Source organism: Suricata suricatta, chromosome 3 (genome assembly GCF_006229205.1).
Source record: "Suricata suricatta isolate VVHF042 chromosome 3, meerkat_22Aug2017_6uvM2_HiC, whole genome shotgun sequence".
In the NCBI taxonomy this organism is placed as follows: domain Eukaryota; kingdom Metazoa; phylum Chordata; class Mammalia; order Carnivora; family Herpestidae; genus Suricata; species Suricata suricatta.
This window is the reverse complement of record NC_043702.1, coordinates 139,416,580-139,438,224: the sequence shown is the minus strand read 5'-3', so window position 1 is coordinate 139,438,224 and position 21,645 is coordinate 139,416,580. Positions and strand designations below refer to the sequence as shown.

Sequence of the window (21,645 nt, the reverse complement as noted above, 5' to 3'; positions counted from 1 at the left end):
GATATGTGATGCTTAAGCTGGGCCTTGGTGAGTTTCGCTCAGAAAACGGTTAGGGAAGGGGGAGGACAGGATGTTTCCATTGGAGACAGCAGCTTGAGCAAAGGGAGACCTGCCTGACGGGTGAAGACTGTAGGGAGGGCGAGTTTGCCACTTGTATGAAGAATGGCGAACAGGGGCACCTGGGTGGCTCAGTTGGTTAGGCATCTGACTCTTGATTTCGGCTCAGGTCATGATTTCACATTCCTTGAGTTTGAGCCCTGAGTCGGGCTCTGTGCTGACTGTGCAGAGCCTGCATGGGATTCTCTGTCTCTCTCTCTCTCTCTCTCTCTCTCTGCCTCTCCCCTGCTTATTCTCCCTCTCTCTCTCTCTGCCTCTCCCCTGCTTGTCCTCCCTCTCTCTCTCTCTCTGTCTCTCTCTCTCCCTCAAAATAAATAAATAAAAACTTAAAAAAAAAAAGAATAACAAGAAGACCAAGGAGAATGGAGAATAAGAGGTAGGGAATGAGGGCAGCTCCCAGATGACCCTAGAGATCAGGCAAGACCGCCGAGGCATATGTTAGGGCTTTGGAACGTTTAGAGGAACGGGGAGGCTGTGAAAAGATTGTGTGAGTGACACGGCTTGGTGTTCTCAGAAGCTCAGTCAGGCTTTGTGTGGAAAGTACTTAGAGGAGTGAGTGGGTGAGGGAGACCGGTTATAGGAGGCAGTGCTGTGGCCCAAGTGAGAGGGGTGCTGGCGTGAATCAGGGTGTTGGTCGTGGGGGTGCAGGGAAGGAGGCGGAGTGTACCTGTCAGGTACACTCGGGGGGGCCTCTGTGACTGATGGGATGCAGGGGAGGAGAGAGAAGGCATCGCCCGGATGATTCCAGTTGTCTGGCAACCACAGGAAGATAAAAGAAAGAGTTGGGTCTTTAGCAAGATGTAGTTCTGGAGAGAGCAGTTTAGGAGAGGGGAAATCGGTTCAGTTTGGGTTGTGTTGGCTTTGGAGTGCTTGCAAGACTATCGGAAGGAGGCGCTCAGTAGGTGGCCTTTATGTGGGTCTAGATGCAGAGGAGGTCTGGAAAGAGCGAGAGAGAGAGAGTTGGAAGTTGTTAGTTCATACATTGTCTCTGTTCTTGGACAGTGTGGTTTCAGGGAGGCTAAAAAGAGAGTGTGTGTTTGGCGGGAGGGCATGGAGGGGGACAACAAGGTCACATGTTGCTGAGAAGCCAGGGTAAGATGAAGACTGAAAATGGATCATCAGCATTAGTGGGCCAGCGGTGACTGATTTGGGTGGCTTGGTGGGAGCATGAGCCAGGACCAAGCCGACTGAGGATTGGACTGAAGAGAGGCCCATGGAGACAGTCCCTCCACTGTGTGAGGGTGAGGGTGGGTGAAGAAGTTTGGCTGTGAGAGGAAAGAGAGCTCGAACTTTCGAGAAATACAAGAGTGAGGATTTTCAGTGTTGACTTGATCTCTAGAGAGACCTGGCTGTGAGAGAGTGATGGAAGGAGCCAGCTGAGAGAGGTTGGCAATGAAGAAGGTGGGGCAGGTGACGGTGGATGTGAAGCCCCCTGAGGAGGCAGGGGTCCCAACAGGTGCAGAATTTGGCTTCATTCAGAGGTCACCTCTAACACGCCCTGAGAGGGAGAGAGCAGAGCAGGGTCCCCTGTGCAGGGAGACACGTAGGTCTGGCGGCAGGAAGTGGAGGCCTTTCTGGTCTGAAGACTTCTATTTTTTTCTGTGCAGTAGGAAGTGAAGTTTCTGGGTGAGGCCTGGGGGGCGTGGTCTCGGTTTGCGGAGAAGAGAAAGGTTTGAAATAGATACTGAAAACAAGAGAGTGAGCTGAAAAGGAAAACCTGGCCTCAGACTCTTGTTACCTGTTCACATGGTGAAGCCTCCAGAAAAGGACCCTGGCAAATGTGATTTCAGCCGTCTAGCACCTTGTGAGGCACCTGGGTGAGAGCCGTCTACATGTTCTTTGAGTTGAATTGTTGGCCTATCTACCTTTAAAAATCCTCCTCAACATTTCCCCCTCTTTCCCAGGTACTTAGCCTCTCCGACATCTTGGTTCACGTTAGTAGGACTAAGAAGCATAGCTCAAACGTGGCTCTTCCAGCCCCATATGGCTAGACCCTCCCCTCCTGACACTGACTACCCCTCCCCAAGTCAGCCATCCTTTTTTTTTTTTAATTTAAAAAACATTTATTTATTTTGAGAGAGACAGAGGCAGCGTGAGTAGGGGCGGGGCAGAGAAAGAGAGAGAGGGAGGGAGAGAGAGAAAATCCCAAGCAGGCTTGTCACTGCCAGCGCAGAGCCTGAAGTGCGGCTCGAACCCACAATCTGTGAGCTCATGACCTGAGCTGAAACCAAGAATCGGACGCTAAACCGACTGAGCCACCCAGGCTCCCCTCAAGTCAGCCATCCTTAGCCAACTTTGCCCTGTCCAGCTGTAACTGGTGGAATTTCAGGACTAAGAGTTGAGATGAGAAGTTTTAGGTACTGGGAAGTGGGATAGGTAGGAGAGAAGCTTTCCTGTTTTTTTGCAGAATTCCATAAGGCAGCCGGTTGGTCTTTGGGTATTTATGGTTTGCCTGTCATGTGCGCCCTTCTCATATCAGCGCCTCCGTAAACAAAGGAAACACCTCAGCCTCCTGGAGCTTGCCTTCTGGCTGGGGAAGACAGACGTAAAACCTCACCATGCCTGATGGTGGTGAGTGCTTTGGAGAAGAATGCAGCAGGTGATGAGGCGTGTGGTCAGGGATAGTTGTGTTTGCAAGTGGGGCGGTCGGTGAAGAGCTCACTTGAGAGGGAGGGTTTGCACAGATCCCTGGAGCCCAGGACCAAGCCATTCAGGTGGCGGGGACAGGCAGCAAGTAAAGGCTCTTGCGCTAATCAAGAAAAAGTGAGGCCATGCTGCTGGAGTGTGTGAGCAGGTGGAGAGTGCTAGAAAATGAGGACAAGCCAGATCACGTCGGACTCAAATAATTCTGAGTGACACGGGGGCCATTGGAGCAGAGGAGTGGCACATCTAACTTCTGTCTTTAACAGGATGGCTCTGGCTGCTGGGGTGTGACTGTGCTGTACAGGGAAGGACAGAGGCAGGAGGCCAGCTGAGAGATGAATGCTGTCCCCCATAGGGAGATGACACTGGCCTAGACCGGGACAGTTGTGCTGAAAGTAGGGAGTTTGATATGTTTGGAAGAAGAGCCGGAGGATTTGTGTTGTGGGGGGCAGAGTAAGAAGAGCCAAGGACCAGTGACTCCAAAGTTTTGGTCCAAGCAATGGGGTGATTGTGACAGCATTTTACTGAGGCAGAGGAAGGCCATGGGAGGAGCAGGTTGGGTGGGGTGCCAGGTGAACAGACATGGAGGCACGGACTAGGCATGAGGAATGAGGAGAGGTCCCGATTGCAGGAAGAAATGCGGGCACTGTCAGCCCTTGGTTCCTCAAAGGGAGGAGCCAAGATGAGCTCACCAGATAGATAGAAGGGAGAAGAGGTCCAGCACCATCTGAGAGATGGGAACATGAGGAATGGTCTAGAAGCTGGCCCACTGGTCGAGCTCTGTGCGTCTCACATGGTAACTGGCTATAGAATCTGGTTACTACTGAGAGATCTTGATTCTGAAATACATGAATCAGGGTAGGCTAAAAGATTGTAACAAACAGGCTTCTGACACGGAGGTCTGTTTCTCTGGGGTCAAGTATCCAAGCCAGCATCTGTGTCATGCTCCAGGGCACACTCTTAGAGTGCACCGTTGGTGTACTTTGTACGTAGGCATGGTCCCCACCTAGACTGAAAACCTCCTGGGGACAGGAACTGTCTGGTAACTGGGGGTCCACCCCCACCCCACCCCCTCCCTCCATAGAATGAGACACAGGCCTGTGCATGCAGCAGGCACTGAATACGTGCTGACAAGACTGAAGGATGGACATGCATGGATATTTAGTGCTTATTTATGTGTCAGGCACTGTGTGCTAGTAATTTGCATGGATTAACACCTTCAGGCTTAACTCCAAGCCTTAGAGGCAGCTACTATTGTCCCATTTTCCAGATGAGGAAAAGAGGACACAGGTAAGTGAATGGCAGAAGGAATTGGACCCAGCGGTCTGGGCCCAGAGCTGGTCTCTAGGCTGCCCTGGCTCTCATCGAGACTTCCGTCTTGGTGTTGGTTGAGATGTGGTACATTTCCCTCTAGCACTGGACTTGGTGTCCAGAGGCCTAGATTCACTTTCCTGCACCACCATGCGCCTGCTATGTGATTGGGGGCAATTTGATTGACCGCTTGGGGCCTCAGGTACTTCATCAGAAACGTGATGATGGTGCCACAGGGTTAGTGTGAGGACTGGGTATGATGTGGTGTGTAAAAATAGAAACTGCTAAGTACCAGTGTGTGTCAGTGGTGTTATTATTATCCTTATCTTGAAAAAAGTTAACTGTGGAACCCCTAAGATCGCCCAAGAAAAAGTTGCCAGAGGGCTATAGATTGCAGGCCTTGCTTCAACCAAAATAGTTCCTCTGTACACTATTTACTTATTTATTTATTTATTTTAGAGAGAGAGAGCACAAACAAGGGGGTGGGGCAGAGGGAGAGAGGGAGAGAATTTTAAGAAGAGCCCATGAAGGGGCTCTATCCCACGAACCTGGGAAATCATGACCAGAGCCGAAATTAAGAGTTGGTCACTTAACCAACTTAGCTACCTAGGCACCCTTGTATACTTTTTTATTTACTGATGTGTCTGCCTAAGATTTGGTTTGATGAGTTTCACTGTTTTTAAAAAGTTGTGACACCCTTGGCTAATTCAGCTCTTAAGCCCTTTCACAATTGACTGGCTCAGTTTTGGGGGGGAACCATTCTGTCAAATTCTTTCTCTTGGGCCCCCTCCCTGGGCTCCTTTCCTTTTCTCCCTCTTCTGCTGTCCTGTTCTCAAGAACCCGAAGTTCTCAAGAACCCAGGGGCTACACCATTCTATGAGCAGGATTCTAGGATGCCCACCCCTGTGTGGGTGGGGCATCTGGGGTGCAGCTGGAGTAGCAGACCTCAGGAAGCTTCTCCCCTGAAGCTGGGATGTGGGGCCATCTCTGGTTCCATCTGCTTCCTCCCTGGACCCTGGCCTCACCGCTGATCAGGAGGGATTGCTCCGTCTGCCTCTCACAGGCCATCAGCTCAGGTCCAAGCCCCAGCCCCACCCAGCTCTGAGGCAGTGGGCAGTGTGTCACAGGTCTGTGGTCAGCGTTGGAGATGGGAACCTAGCACAGAGGCAGTTGTACGTGAGCATGTGTGGGAGATGAGGCACGGCTAGAGTGATGTTGGCCTTTTGTCGCTAAAAGTCGTTAAAAGGTCAAGCCAAGGTGGCTTGGCATGTCTGTTCTGTAGCCTGTTGAGGGTGATCTCAGGTCTCTTTCCTCTGAGAACCCTTGGGCTAAGAAGGGGGGCAGGGCAGGCGGAGGTTTCTAAATTCCCAGCTGAATATAAACCATTGTCTGTAGATCCTGTATCCAAACTGGGATGTGGCTCTGCCTGCCCAGCCCCTGGACTCTTGGTCTCCCTGTCTGTATGAGAAAATAGGGTGGTTGGGAAGGGAAGGTGTGAGACAGTGGTGAGGCTGATCTGACAGCCCAGGATGTGATGAAGTAGGGATCCCCACCCGCATTTGGAAATAAGTCCCCTTGGGATGAGGAGGCCTTTTCCTTGGAGAGAGGTGGGAGTTGGGCAAGAATGAGGGACAGAGGCCGACTCAGTCTCAGGGGAGGCCCGCGTGGAACCCTGCAGAAGTGTGTCAGTGGGGGTGGGGGGGGCAGGGTCAAGGGATCAGGGGGTTTCAAGGAGGAAGTACCAAATGCCACATAAAGGGCAGGAGGGCTATGATTTAGGACAGACTAATCAGCAGGTCTGATTGTGTGATTACAGTTTAGGTCATGAAACTAACATAATATGCTTTTCCGAACTACCCACCCACTGCCCCAGCCCCCCTGTTCAAGGGCAGGGCACAGATGAACTGGAGAGCAGGCAAGGCTGCAGGGACACACCCGTGGGACCCTAGGAGGGACGCAGGTCTGCGGGCACTGCTGGAGCCAGGAATGGAAGAGAGGGGAGGGGGCTAAGGGGCCCATGCAGGTGCTGCTTGGTGGGGGCGTTGGGTGGGGGGAATCAGCCTGCCGTGCTGCGTTTCTGCTTCCCCCTCAGTGTCTGCGTGCAGTATGTTCTCAGCAAGGGAATGATTTACACGAAGTGATTGAACGAATGAACGTTTAGTGGGAGATAGTCCAGTGTAAGCACGAATGCAGAATAAAGCATTGGGTGAAGTAAGGAGGAAAATGTGTTTGGAGGAGGAAATAGAGAAATGAGGAAAATGACAACAGAAAGGCAGCTCTGGATGGAAAGAGAGCAGTAAGCTGAGAGAAGGGTCCCCGATGAGGGGGAACAGCACCCTGTGTGGGGGAGGGGGTGGTATTTGGAGAAATCATGGAAATGGGTACACCTTAAGCATGTAAGTGAAGATGAGTCAGCTGGGTGCTGTGCCCACCTGCAAGGGTATAATTCTGATTCGAGCCTCCATGGGAGTGCTGACTGTAGGTGACCGGACAGTGGGGGGGTGGGGGGGATGGGCTCTCAGGACTCAACTCTGGGATCAGAACTGTCATTTATCACTATCACTTCTGTGCCTGGACAAGGGGACCGGGGTGAGGTAGGAATATAGGGATACGGTCAAAGCAAAGGACATTCGCAGAAAACCAGTAAGTGAGGGAACACCCACAAGCATGAAAAAACATAGGGAGGAAATGGGAATATTTAGGCAAGTTTCATGGGGGGAGGGAGAGAGATGCTGGGGAGTGGTTGAGGTCATTTTCTCCTACGTGCAGGGGTGTCTTCAGGAAAAGGGATGAGGCCCTCTCCCTCTGGTCCCAAATGACTCCAGACATCCTCCTTTTGCAAACTCTCATTCTTCCTTATCTCCTTGAACAGCACCACCTCCCCTCAGGTTTTGAGGCCCAAATCCTGGCGCCAGCCTCCAGTCCTCCCTGCCTCCAAGCTTCATATTCAGTCACTTATTTGCTCCATTTCCCTGCCACCACCGTAGTTCAGTTCTGGGTCATCTCTCCCTGACGGCTGCAGCGTCTCCACGTAGAGATCAGCCTCCTGACCGCCCTCCCCCCGTCCCCCGCCTCAGAGTCCATTCTCACAGCATCCGGAATGGTCTTTTTAGGTTCCAAAGCAGACGCTGCCATTAGCTCCTTAAAGTACGTATGCTGCTTCCCATTGCTCTGTTCTTAGTACGTGCCCGACTCCTTCCCGTGGGCGACCAGGCCCATGTGATCTGGCTCCTGCCCTATCTCCTGCTGCTCTTCCTCTTGTCTCAGACATTAGGCAACACTGGCCTGTTTCTTGAACATGGCAAGGCCTTTCCCAGAACTGATCGTTACCCTGCTGTCCCCTCTGCCTGCAGCATCCTTCCTGCGGCTCCTCCATTTGCTCCTTCTTATCCTGCCCTTGCTGTTCAAGTGTCCCCTCCTCCGTGAGCCCTTCCTGTTGACAGTGGCAGCTCCTGTTCTCTATCTCAGCATCCTGTTTGTTTTCTATGAAGGACTTACCACAGTTTGTCACTCCCTTGTCTCTCCTCCAATAGGTTGTAAGCCCCACAGGAGCAGGCTTGGACCCTCTCTGCCTTGTTGCTCCCCAGCCCCCAGAGCCTGATACAGTGCCTTGCATGGCAGGCTGTCAGGTCATCCTCAGGGTGGGGCTGAGGATGATGGAGGGACCCTGGGGCAAATGCGTCATAATAATAGTAGTGGCCCTTATAGCATGTCTGGTGTCCACCATATAAGCTCTGCATGCCGAGGGGGGTCCGCAAACTTTTTCTGTAAAGAACCAGATAAATATTTTAGGCTTTGGGCCATGTGGTCTGTGGCACAACTGCTTAATTCCACTATGGTAGCAAAAAAAAAAAAAATCCCATCAGCCATAGACAATATGAAAACAAATGAGTATTGCTGTGTTCTGATAAAACTTTATTCACAAAAACAAGTGGTGGGCCAGCTGATCCTTAATGTATGGGATTAACTTATTTAATCTTCAAGGATTCTACAAGGTAATTACAACTATCATTATCACTATTTTATTTTTTATTAGAATTTTTTTAATGTTTATTTATTTTTGAGGGAGAGATGTCATGTTTCCACCCCGGCTGGCGGGGTGGTAAATTGAGTCCGTTCCTGAGGGAGGGAGTAAGAATAGAGCAGGAAGGAGCACAGAGAGTGGAGGCAAGGCAAGGTTTCTGATCAAGCTGCTCTGCTTCTTTATTGAGAGACACGCATGTCTTATAAAAGGTAGAAGGCGGGCAGTTGACGTGAGTTAGTTGCTAGGAAACAAGGGCGAGGACTGCAGCGTCAGCATGTGTCCTGAGAGGCTAACAAGAAAGGCTTGGGAGGTAAACAAGAAGGCCTCAGCTGAAGGTGATAATGCAGCTCAGCTGTGCGGGTGGCTGATCTTGCAGGTCAAGGCACGTGTCTTGTCTTCTGGCAGCTCTTCTGGCAGCTCCCAACAGAGAGACAGTATGCAATCGGGGGAGGAATAGAGAGAGAGGGAAACAAGGAATCCGAAAAAGGTGCCAGGCTCTGAGCTGTCAGCACAGAGCCCGACGTGGGGCTCAAACTCATGAACCACAAGATCATGATCTGAGCCGAAGTCGGATGCTCAACCAACTGAGCCACCCACCGCCCCTCATTATCACTACTTTATAGATGAAAAAAATTGAGAACTGTAGAGACTGAGTAACTTGCCTGAGGTCTTATAGCTATTCAGGGATAGAATCAGGATTTGTGCCCAGGCAGGCCAACTCCAGAGCCCATGGTGGTAGCCAGCATACCACACTGCCTCTTGGCAGACTTTGGAGAAGCAGAGAGGAACCCCAGTTCCTCCTTATCCTAGGAAGGCCTCCACTGCTTCCTGTCCACAGGACCTCTCCAAGTTCCCTCATTCAACAAATTGGGGATGTTAATGATGTGCATTATACTCCATGGAATTGCTGTCAGGATTAAAACAAGACTGTGCATGTAAACTAGCTGGCTCTGAGCCTAGACATAGTCTCACTGAGTGTAATCCTGACCCAGATCCAGTTCTAGCCCTTAGGTCCCATCCACATCTTTTCATATTTTCCCCTTGCCCTCTGTCTGCCTCATTCAGATTTTTTTTTGTAAATTTTTTTTGTTAATGTTTTATTTATTTTTGATACAGAGAGCGAGCATGAGAGTAGGAGGGGCAGAGAGAGAAGGAGACACAGAACTGGAAGCAGGCTCCAGGATCTGAGCTAGCTGTTAGCACAGAGCCTGACGCGGGGCTCGAACCCATGAGTGTGAGATCTGACCTGAGCCGAAGTCGGAGGCTTAACCGACTGAGCCACCCAGGTGCCCCTGCCTCATTCAGATTTGTCCTAGGTTGTCTTCGTGGCCCTCCTTCTAATGGCCCTTTTCCAATAAAGCCTCCACATTAATCTTAGATGCCCCTTATTTAGCCGACACTGAGTGCTGTGTGCCAGGAAGAGGGCTCGCTCTGAGGATCTGGGGTTGAATGAGGACGGGTCTCCCCGAGGAGCTTGCCCAGGAGCTGACCCCAGACAGCAGGGAGGACTTTGAAAGAGTTGGAACTGAGGCTGGGGGCAGAGAGACAGAGTCACAGCTTCCTAAGGAGGAAGCTTTCATGGGGGAAGATCAGTCGTTTTTTCTCTAGGTCTAAGTTTCTGAGAGCAAATCTAAAAGGTCTGCTCCAGCATCTCTTGGAGCCAGATGGACTCCGGATGGTTCTGAGGCTTCCCTGTGAGTGAGACTGACATTCAGGAAGCAGCTGCCGAGGGGCACAATCAGGCGGGCGCCCCAGCAGGCAGTCCTTGAACCCCCTTCTCTTTACCAACAGCGCTTTGCTGCACCCCCAGGAAAACAAGGAACCAGGGGTTTCCTGACAACTTGGAGAGAAGTCACACTTCTCTTCACAGGAATTAAAATCTTATCCACATCATTCATCCTGTATCCAAGAAAACCCTCTTCTGGGAGAGCGTAAGGAAAAGAGAAGAACAAGAGTACACGTTGATACTGCGGCTTCTGCAACCCCGAAGCCAGCCGTCCCGTGGATCGGCGCGGGTTTGGTGAGCTGTTGTCGCAAATTGGCCGTTGTGGTGTCACCTGGTCTCTGCATGGTCTCCCTCCCACGTTATGCCTCATGGAAAATGGCCTCATTACTTCTGTATTTCTCCAAGGCCCTTCCTCTTTGTCTAGTCTGCATAATGAAAGGTTAATGAAAATAATGTCTAGTCTGCATGGTGAAAGGTTAATGAAAATAAAACCAGTTTCTCCCAGAGGTCACAATACAGTGGTTCCGTTGTTGTGTTAAGCTATGGAAGCAGTGGAGAGGAAGCGAGGATCGGGGGTTGGAGCCCCGGCCGAGCAGTTGTCTTGAGGGGTGTCGTCTTCCAAGGAGAGATCTTTCTGAGCCATTGACGGTGCAGGCTTTGATAACCACTTTAAATCCATCTCACTTCTCCCTGGTGCCATGAGGATAACATACTAGATAAAATGCCTTTATTCTTCTTCCTCTTCTGCTCCCTCCTCCTCCTCCCTCTCCTCCTCCTCTTCTTCTTTCACTTCCCTGCTAGGAGCTGTTCTTGGAAGAGCAGAATCTCAGAATCCAAAGGCCTTGTGACTGAGTGAGAGAGCTGCCTATCCTTCTAGTGGCTGGGCACCTTCCAGAGTCTCCTTGGGTCACTGCACCTTGGGATCTGACATTTTAACTTTTCCTCCTTACTAACCACATCTCTTCTCCTTTATTTTAGCCCAGGACCCTTCATTGGCTTTCAGGTGGGTTTGGGAAATAACATCCTTGCACCTGCCCCTGTTGCTGCGTGGGAGCATCCGTCAGGGGGCCGGCTCCGTTTGCTTCGGGAGAAGCCTGAACAGAGCCTGAGAACCGGCAGTTTGCCTTCCAGCAGCGCATCCCTGGTTGGCACATTTCATTGGCCAGTGCAGTGTTACCTTTCCATTGCCCACAGCTCAAGAACCATCCTGAGGCTCCTGCCCAGGCTTTGTGCCCCCACCTTGTCACCTGGCCCTGTAAGTCCCATCTGTCAGAGAAAGCAGCCTCTCTTGACTCTGCAGCTCCCAGGACCCTCCCTTACAAAGGAGTCGTGGGGAAGGCTGTGGGCTTCCCCCGCAGGCCTCAAACCCTTCCCAGGCACCTGTATACGCTTCCCAACAGCCCCTGGGCCCCAGAAATCATTAGCAGGAAGGATCTCAGACCTACTAAGGCATGGAGGGTCACAGGAGGCTGAACGGGTTACTGTGGGGGAAGCAGCGCCAGTTAAATCCCAGGCAGGGAGGAAACCAGGTCTGCGCTGTAGCCACAGGTACAGGTGGGAAGGGCAGACTTCAGTACTGGCTGCAAGGAATTTTTCCACTGGTGTCTCTCCGGGAGTCTTCTCTCTCCAGCTCTTACTTTCCGGACATAGATCTAAACCTTCTATGCCAAATGCCGTGACTAAAATGACAACTGAATTATTTGTAGAGAAAAAAATAATTAATGCCCTGGGCAATTTAAAAACAATTATTGACACCACAAAGGAAATGTGGCCATTCCTAGGAATCACGTCGTTTATTCTGGAAGAGATGTTAGATGTCAGCTCGTCTGACTCACCTCCAACTTCCTTAAGGCTGTTCCTAAGGGACCCCGACCTGGATATGTCACATCCTTGCTTCTCTGCTTCTCTCCTTCATCCTGTCCCACTGGTGTCATCAGAGGAACCCAGGAGTCATCCTCCACTGTCCTCTCATCTGGCCCTTGCACAGAGCCCATTTCTAAATCTCTGCATTTTATCTCAGGAATGCCTCACAAACATGGCTTTTCTTTCCCCCTGCATTGGATCAGGCCATTGTCATTCTTCATCTTTTACATCAGCCTCTTCCCCTGAACTCCCAGTGTGGGCCTCTTCATGCCACGTTCCTCCTCTCTCTTCCTCTCTCTCTCTCTCTCTCTCTCTCTCTCTCTCTCTCTCTCTCTCTCTCTCTCTCTCTCTCCACACTTACATCTCACAGCAACCTTTTTAGGGGTTTCTGACAGGAATTTAGTTACATAGGAATCAACTTACACAGGTACGGTGGGAAGCCAAACAGGAGACCCCGGGTGAGGCAACTTGGAGATGAGTCCTGCCGGGAGGCTGCCACCCCCTCCACAGCTTAGGAGCTGGGGACCATCCTCTCAGCCTGCCTGATGGGAGCCAGTCCACAGAGACGGGGGCCATCTGGTGGTGATGAAAGCCCTGGAGGAGACCCAGTCACTGTTGGAATGCTGCCCAACACCAGGAGATGGGAGAGAAATACTCAGGCTTCTCCCTTCCCCCAGTCTCTTATCGCCGAACCTAGCCAGAAGCCAGGGAGCCCAGGAAACACGGTGGGGGCCAACCCTCACCCCACCTGGTGAGGCAGACCAGAGCAGAGGAGCAGAGAGTGGACCTGAGAACCGACAGGCAAATAACTGGCATGTTCCCTTAGCTCCACTTCAGCTGCAGTTAATTATTAACCATTCCAGAACTTTTATGATATCCTCTGAGAAATTCTTTTGTCTCCTCCATCTAGAAAATGTCTCCTCCCCCCTTCTTCAAGACCAGCTGAGATGTTTTCTTCTCTGTGAAACCAGCACAGACACCTCAGAAAGCATTAGGGACCCCTACCTGGGCTCAAACAGTTCTTTTGTGATGCTTGTTATGAGGGTGTTATAATGGCGTCATTCTTGTGTCTGATTGCGTCTGCTTCACTTGGACACCCTCCAATGGCAAATTAGTATCACAGATGTCTGCACTCTTGGGACCCAAACCAGGACATGGAGGGATGTATAAATGAGGTATAAATGAGGTTGCTTTGGGGAGTGTCTTGCCCCAGGTGGCATAGCTGGTGAGTGGCAGAGCAGGGATGGAGCCCAGGTCTCTGGGCCTGTGCCATTTTCGCTCTGGAATTTCATCCGTGGTAACTAGTAACTCCCAAGAATCAGACTGTGAAAACTCTGGAGGCATAGTTGCTGGGCTTATATCTTACAAAGTATAAAACAATTTATCAAAACATTCCTGAGTTTTCCAAACTTTTATTAATCTAAACAATATGTGTGGGTCCTGTGGAGGTAGTGTGGACAGACAGACAGATAAGGACCTACTTTTCTTTTTTAAACCTGAGGCTGAATTCTGCTAGATATGTGTCCTTTCTGTTGTAACTAAAACCTAAACTTCTGTTGTTTCCAAATGCTAGACTGTTGATTATGTATTCCCCAAAAATGAACCAGAAGAAATTTATAAGTAAAGAACTTAAATCCTGACATCTACAGCTTTCCTTTGGAATACCTAGAAAATTCTCAAGGAAAAGATGCAGTAATTTATGAAGCTAAAAAATGGCATTTATCAGAAACTCAGTAAGAGTCCTTAGGGAGCATATTGTATGTGCTTTTCTGTTGTCTTTTTAGGTTTGAGTCAATAACTTTTCAGCAGGAGGCCCACGCTGTGAGTTCCGTCAGTGACAGGAATAAGACACAGATTTTTTTTTTAATATTTAAATTTTAGCTAACATGTAATGCAATATTGGTTTCAGGAGTAGAACTCAGTGATTCATCACATACATACAACACCCAGTGCTCATCGAAAGAAGCCCTCTTTAATACCTATCACCGTCTAGCCCATCCCCCACCCACCTCCCTCCATCAGCCCTCAGTTTGTTCTCTGTGAACAGTCTCTTGTGGTTTGTTTCCCCTTCATCTTCCCACCACCTTCCCATATGTTCATCTGTTTTGTTTCTCAAATTCCATATGTGAGTGAAGTCATATGATATTTGTCTTTCTCTGACTTACTTTGCTTAGCATAATACATTCTAGCTCCATCCACATCATTGCAAAGATTTCATTCTTTTTGATGGTTGAATAATATTCCTGCATGCGCATGTGTGTGCACACACACATATGTATATACATCTTCTTTATTCATTCATCAGTTGGTGGACGTTTGGGCTCTCTCCACAGTTTAAATATTGTGGTGCATGTACCCCTTTGAATCTGTATTTTTGTATCATTTGGGTAAATACCTAATAGTGCCATTGCTGGATCATAAGGTAGTTCTATTTTTAGTCTTTTGAGGAACCTCCTGTCTATTCTCCAGAGAGAGAACACCCCACCAACAGTGCAAGAGGGTTCCCCTTTCTTCACATCTTCACCAACATCTGTTCTTATGTTGTTAATTTTAGCTATTCTGACCGGTGGAAGGTGGTGTCTCATTGTGGTATCTCATTTTGATTTGTATTTCCCTGATGATGACTGATGTTAGGTGACTTTTCAGTGTCTCTTAGCCATCTGAATGTCTTCTTTGGAAAAGTGTCTATTATGTCTTCTGCCCTTTTCTTCACTGCATTATTTGGTTTTGGAGTGTTGAGTTTGATAGGTTCTTGATAGGTTTTAAATATTAACCCTTTAGCAGATATGTCATTTGCAAATATCTTCTCCCAAGGAATAAGGCAGTGTTTGCTGTAGGGAGGTATACAAGCCCTTTAGTGATTTTGATGATTTTCTTTTCTATTTGCAAGAACTGAACTCTTTTTACTGTTCCTGTTACATAAGCTGTTATACCCAAAGGGGAAAGATTTTAATAAAATGTAACTCTTATTTATTTCCACTAAATAGCTGCCTGGAAATGACAAAGCACTTGCTGGGAAATGCTCAATTAATTGGAGAAATATGTTTGTTAGACAAAGAAACAGCAGCTTTTATAGTTCTATTATTGGGACTGTCTCACATCAGTGAACAAACACATTGAATTGATTCCATTTTGGGGGCTGGTCATGGGCCCAAAAAAGCTTCAGAGGAAGGAGACAGGCTCTGCCCCGGGAGGGTATATAAACAGTCCAGTGTATATACAGGAAGGCTGTGTGTCCTGAAACATCTAGTGTGTTGGTGTAGCAGAACGTAAGTGCTTATTTAAAAAAATACCTAATGAGATAAAAATTCAGTTTCATAAGAACAAATACTGGGCAAGATAACAGATTAGAGAGTGCACAGGGTCGGTAGATGACCTCTGTGTGACTGCAGCTGAGCAAGACACAAAGGAGGGGAGAGGGAGGCTGGGGCATCGGGTCCCCAGGCCTCTGCTGGCCATGCAGCAGGGGTAAGGAGACTGTCTGTGAGGGTCACTGCGCTGGGCCCCCCAGCACAGAGGCTGACAAGACATGGGCCCACCCAGCAGCCTGATCGAGCAGGGCCAGGGGTGGGGGTGGGGGGGTGGAGCAGCTCTTACCAGGAAAGCAGCTCATGGGCAATTTGGGTACCGAAATTGGCAAATTGTATAAAGTGGCCTCCCTGAGATCCTTTCAGGGGATCCGCATGGGCAATACTATTTTCCTGATACTGCTAAGGTCGTTTGCCATCTCTGCTTCGCTCCCTGGGCATACAGTGGTGTTTTGCAAAAGCTTCATGATGTGCAGTACGGTAGCACACTGACTGCACCGGAGTATCGGATACAGAGCCCAGCTAGCTTCTGTTTAAGCCTAAGCAGAGACGTGCCAAAATGTAAGACCATGCCAGTCTTCTCACTCATTTTTTTGTTTTGTAAGATGGCTAATTTTTCATAAAAATGTTTTATGTTAACATATAATTGGCTCATTATCTTAAAGTGAAGAAATAAACATTTAAAAAACATTTTTAATGTTTGTTTTTTGAGAGAGAGCATGAGCAGGGCAGGGTCAGAGAGAGAGGGAGTCACAGAATCTGAAACAGGCTCCAGGGCTCGAACTCATGAACTGCAAGATCACGACCTGAGCTGAAGTTGGATGCTCAACTGACTGAGCCACCCAGGCGCCCCCAAGAAATATACATTTTTAATATTTATTTTTTATTTTTAAATTTATGTTATTTTTTATTGAGAGAGAGAGAGAGAAAGAGAGAGAGAATCTTAAGCAGGCCTCATGCTTAGCACAAAGCCCGATGCAGGGCTCGATCCCAGGACCCTGGAATCATGACCTGAGCCGAAATGAAGAGTCAGATACCACTCAGACCCCCTAAGAAATAGATTTCCTGAAAATCTTCAGTTTTAATCTCAAATTGGTAAATATCAATAGAACCCACATAATCAAAACTTGGGGGTCCTCAGTTTTTTTCAGAGACTTTATTTTTTAGAGTGGTTTTAGATTCACAGCAAAATTGAGCAGAAGGTACAGAGATGTCCCACAGATCCCCAGCCCCCACACATGCACAGCCTCCCCATTATCAATATCCCCAACCAGAGAGGTGCATTTGTCACAGCTGATGAAATGACATTGGGTAGGGGAGGGAAAATAATGTTTCCTCTGCTCTTCTTAGTTCTTAGCTGAGACCCCTGTGGTAAAAGACAAATTAGCAAGAGAAAAACAAACAAAAGTTTATTAACATATATAACTCATGGGTGCGTGGGAGCTACCCAGGGGAAAATGAGTAGCTCTTTGAGGTGGCTTGGGATTCAGGATTCATCCTAAGAGGGAAGGGGGTGGAGGGAGGAGCCTCTTAGGGGAGAGTGAATGATTTTTAGGAAAGATGAATGGGCCCTTAGAAGATTACATTGGAGATGTGATAGTGTGTGACCAAGTTTGGGTATCGCCTTCCAGTTTCTTCTCCTGTGATGAATTACTCTTTCCTGATTGATGAAACTCCTGGAGAGGTGGTGTATAATAATTGACTTTCTCTTGGAGGATCTGTCCTTAAGGCAGATAAGGTGTTGTTTTAGGAAACATGTATAAGAACATGTAGCTACCATTATGGTATCATGCCGAGTATTTTCACTGCCCTAAAATCCTCTGTGCTCCACTTACTCATCTCTCCCTGCCTCCATGCTAACCCCTGGCAAGCACTGATCTTTTTATTGCCTCCATAATTTTGCGTTTTCCAGAATGTCATGTATTTGGAACCGTACAGTATGTAGGCTCTTCAGATTGGCTTCTTTCACTAAATGATATGTATTTGAGATTCCTCCACATCTTTTCATGGCTCGATAGCTCATTTCTTGTTGGTGCTGAAGAATATTCCATTGTCTGAGTGTATCACTGTTTATCCGTTCACCTACTGTAGCGTTTCTCGATTGCTTCTGAGGTTTGGCAGTTAGGAATAGAGCTCCTATAAAGATCTGTGTGCAGGATTTTATGTGGAAGTAAGTTTCCAAATCCTGTGGGTGAATACCGAGGAGGGATTCCTGGATGGTAAGAGATATTCCGTGAGAATCTGCCAGGCTGTCTTCCCAAGTGTTGCATTCCCACCAGCATGAGTAAGAGTCCCTGTTGCTCCGCACCCTCACCGGTATTTGGGATCATCAGTGTTGGGGTTTGGGGGCTCTTCTAGTAGTTGAGTAGTGGTATCTCATTGTTCTTCTTTTTTAATGTTTATTTATGTATTTTGAGAGAGAGGGAGAGAGAGGCGGGCGGGGGAGAAACAGAGAACAGGCTCTGTCGTGTCAGTGCAGAGCCTGACACAGGGCTCCATCCCGTGAACTTGAGCCGAAATCAAGAGTCAGATGCTTAACTATCTCAGCGGACTGAGCCACGCAGGCGCTCCTCTCACTGTTGTTTTAATTCGCATTTTCCTGGTGCCGTATGACATGGAGCACGTTTTCATGTGCTTCTTCACCGTCTTTCCGGGTGAGAGGCATTTAGGAAAACGGCCCTTTATCTGATGTGTCTTTCAAAAATATTTTCACCCAGTCTGTGGCTTGTCTTCTCCTTCTCTTGACAGTGTGTTTCACAGACTAGAAATTTTTAATCTTAATGAAATCTAGTTTATGAATTCTTTCTTTCATGGTTTGTGTCTTTGATGTTGTCTCTAAAAGAGTCACTGCCATACCCAAGGTCATCTACGTTTTCTCCCTTGTCTTCTGGGAGTTTAAAAGGTTTGCATTTTACATTTAAGCCTATGATCCATTTTGAGTTAATTTTTTGTGAGGGCATAAAGTCTGTGTCTGGATTCATCATTTTTTGCATGTGGACGTCCAGCTGTTCCAGCACCATTTGTGAAAAAAACTGTCTTTGCTCCATTGTATTGCCTTTGCTTCTTTGTCAAAGATCAGTCAGCTCTATTTATGTGGGTCTATTTTGGGCGCTCTGTTCTGTTCCATTTATCTCTCTGTCTGTTCTTTCACTACTACTACACTGTCCTTATTATTATAGCTTTATAGTAAGTCTTGAAGGAGAGTTGTGTCAATCTTCCCATTTTGTCCTATTCCTTCAGTATTGTGCTGGCTATTCTGGGTCTTTGGGTCCTCAGTTTTTAAGAGTCGAAAGCGGGGGAAGGGGTTGGGGGATGGGGTGGGGAGAAGTCCTGAGACCAAAAAGTTTGAGAACTGCTATTGCAGAGAAATATGGACACACAGATGAGTGTATTGAATTCTTTTGTTAGGAAAGAATGTAGTGGAAGGGAACTCAGACTGAACTCATACTACATCTTACTGCCCTATTTTGGGAGCTGAGCAACCCTGTTGCTTTAGGGTACATCTCTGAGAATCCAAATTTAGATACTTTGTGACACAGATATGAGCCTGGTCTTCGGAGAGAATTCTAGAGGGGTGCGGGACTTGAGTTGTTGTCTTCCTTTGAGACCAAAGAAGTCAGGGCAGATTAGGGAGGTTTGGAATTGGTTTTTCCATTTTTCTGAGAGAAAGGTGAATCCTGGAGCTTAGGGTTGTGCATGTACATCAAGTGCTATGTCTTTTCATCTTCATAATTAAGACTTGTGAAATCTCAAGAGTAAGCCCTGTTTAAAGGGGAACAATCACATCTTGTGCTGTTTACCTACCTACCACCTTGACATTCTGCAGGAAACACACGTAGAGAGGAAAAGGTGGGGCTTTGTCTCAAACCCCAGGATTAAAAAAAAATCCCCTGTTCTGCTGGGCTGGGCTCCTCCACAGAGAAAGCTTTATTTGCTGAAAGAGGCCCGTTGCTTACTCTGCTCCGTTAGTGCAGGCCACGCCCCGTGTCAGACCACTCCAGCAGTGGGAGCGGCCAGCAGCTGACCCGGGCAGGGTTGGGTGTTGGATGGCGCCCGTTTCCCGCCTGCACAGTCAGGCCACGCAGCTGCTCTCAGGCCCAGTGAACCTCCTCAGCTGCAGGAGAATCTTCAGGAATCTCAGGAGCAAGCCAAAGCAAGCAAGCCTGTAGGCCAAGCCTTTCTGTTCCCTAGCCATGTGGAAGGATGTCACCTCCAGGGACCACCCTTGATTGCCTCCCATCCTTTGGCCACCTGCCAGACACTCTGGAAGCACCACTCCTGGCACTGTGCCAAAACGGACAGCATTCTTACTTCGGGGGGGGGGGGGGGAGGCAAGACTGTTGTTAACCTGGGAATCACTGGTGGGTTCAGAGGGTCCTTAAAGGTCCAGAGACCAGGCATGTGTGCTCTTTTATGGGGGGAAGGTCTAGAGTTTTCATCAGATTTCAAAAGTAGAGAAAGTCCTTCCTTATAAAAAGTTAAAGCAATCGCTGTGTGAGAGCGCAGCCCTAGTTCTAGCTGTCCTGCTGAAGCTTTTCAAAGAGTCCTTCCAATCATAATAATCCAACAAAGAGTTGAGTTCTCAATGCCTGGCTCATTGCTAAGGGCTGGAGCACAACAGTGAGTAAGACTAGCTGTGACCTGTGTGTCATGGAAGGGCACAGATATAAATGAAACACACCAGTGCATATCTAATTCATTCGTTTGTTTGTTTACTTATTTGTTATTTTTAAAAGTTTGTTTATTTTGAGAAGGAGAGAGAGTGCAAACAGGGGAGGGACGGAGAGAGAGGGAGAGAGAGAGAGAGAGAGAGAGAGAGAGAGAGAGAGAGAGAGAGAGAGAGAGAATCCCAAGCAAGCTCTGCACTGTGATCACAGAGCCCCATGCAGGGCTTAAAGCCACAAACCAGGAGATCATGACCTGAGCCAAAATCAAGAGTCAGACGCTTAACCAACTGAGCCATCCAGGTGACCCACGTGTCTAATTTAAAATCAAATGCTGGGGGCGCCTGGGTGGCTCAGTCGGTTAAGCAGCCGGCTTCGGCTCAGGTCATGATCTCACAGTTTGTGAGTTCAAGCCCCGCATTGGGCTCTGTGCTGACAGCTCAGAGCCTGGAACCTACTTCCGAGTCTGTGTCTCCTTCTCTCTCTGCCCTTCTCCTGTCCATGCTTGGTCTCTCTGTCTCTCAGAAATAAATAAACATTAAAAAAAAAATCAAATGCTGTTCTGAATTTCAGAACCTGATTTCAGAATCTAAATTTCAAATGTAAGAGTGGATGTTTAGTTTTTGTTTTTGTTTATTTATTTTTGAATAGGTAATATATTCATGTTCAAAAATTCAAGAAAATTATACAGTGAAATACACTGACCCCCGGCCACCCACCTACCATTATTCCCTAGCTGCTCCCTGGAGGCCATGCATGTTTTATAGACTGATGAGTGGATGTTCTGCTATTAGAGGGAGGGGAGAGGAGGGTGGAGTAGAGAAAACTGAGGATGTGATGCTTGAAGTCTGAAGCATGAATGTGAAGTGAAGAAGACTGCAAAGGGTTACGGGAAGCATTTAGATAGAGGCTTATGCAAAGGCCCTGTGGCAGGAGACAGCTTGATGTACTAGAAAAATGAAAAGAAAGCCTGTGTAACCGGAGTGCAGAAAGCAAGGGGAGAGGTCCTGGATACTGCTGGGTGAGGAGCATGCAGTCTTGTAACTGTCTTAGCATTTTGGACTTTTCCCCAAGAGCCTGGGAAGCCCCTGAACGATGAGAGGAGATAACCTTCAATCACACTTGCATTTTGAAAATGTTCTCCTGGGGGTAGTATGGAGAACGGATTGGAGTGGGGAGCGGTGAATGTGTGTATTTAGTTCCGATGAGAAATGATGTAGCTTGGTGGTGGTGCAGTCTCTACATATGTTGCAAGGAATGCATTGGTATAAAAGGTTCCTGCTTCTGAATAAATGTTAACAAAATATTTATTTCAGTTCTCTCAGCTGAGTGGAAGAAAATTCCACAATAAGAGTTTGCTTAGAACACAGTTAACACCTGGCTGTATTTGGTCCAAGCATGTGGCCAAACTGACAGGATAATTTAATAATAATTTAATAACCCTGTAAAAGGTTGATGGACAAGGCGCCGAAGTCTCATCGAGTCTTGCTAGAAGTCTTCTGGTCCAGCCTCCCACCTGGACCACCCTCCGAAGACATCTCCCCTGTGCGGGAGCCCTCCAGTGGCCGGAGGTTGTTACTGTTGTTACAAAGTCCTCACAGAGTGACCACGGGGGTGACGTGCACAAGTTAGGCAACAAATCACTACAACACCTGATGGCTGTAGCTGCTTTGGTATTTGCACGTTTAACTTTCCTTCTCTTGACGTCCCCAGAATGGCTTATTCTGAGGAGCAAGGAGGGGCCCCCTGTGGTTTCATCCGCCAGAATTCCGGCAATTCCATTTCCCTGGACTTCGAGCCCGACACAGACTACCGGTTTGTGGAGCAGCTGGAAGAACGTTACAAATGTGCCTTCTGCCACTCGGTGCTTCACAACCCACACCAGACGGGGTGTGGGCACCGCTTCTGCCAGCACTGCATCCTGTCCCTGAGGTGAGAGGGCAGGGCCTGAGCTGTGGCCAGAACCAGACGGGGCTGTTCCTGGGATGG

General features: G+C 48.3%; 1 protein-coding gene across 5 annotated transcripts in view; it reads left to right on the top strand.

Moving 5' to 3' along the window:
- TRAF5 (TNF receptor associated factor 5) overlaps window positions 1-21,645 on the top strand; it is a 50,782-nt gene that overhangs the window by 7,452 nt on the left and 21,685 nt on the right. For 2 of the 5 annotated variants that reach the window (XM_029935326.1, XM_029935328.1), the window contains exon 2: window positions 21,370-21,588. In XM_029935326.1, coding sequence (XP_029791186.1) covers window positions 21,371-21,588 — 218 coding nt within the window. In that variant the 5' untranslated portion in view covers window position 21,370. Of the gene's footprint in view, window positions 1-1,548; window positions 1,935-9,886; window positions 10,116-21,369; window positions 21,589-21,645 lie in introns of those variants that run through there. The other 3 variants (XM_029935329.1, XM_029935325.1, XM_029935327.1) reach the window with 3 other exon arrangements.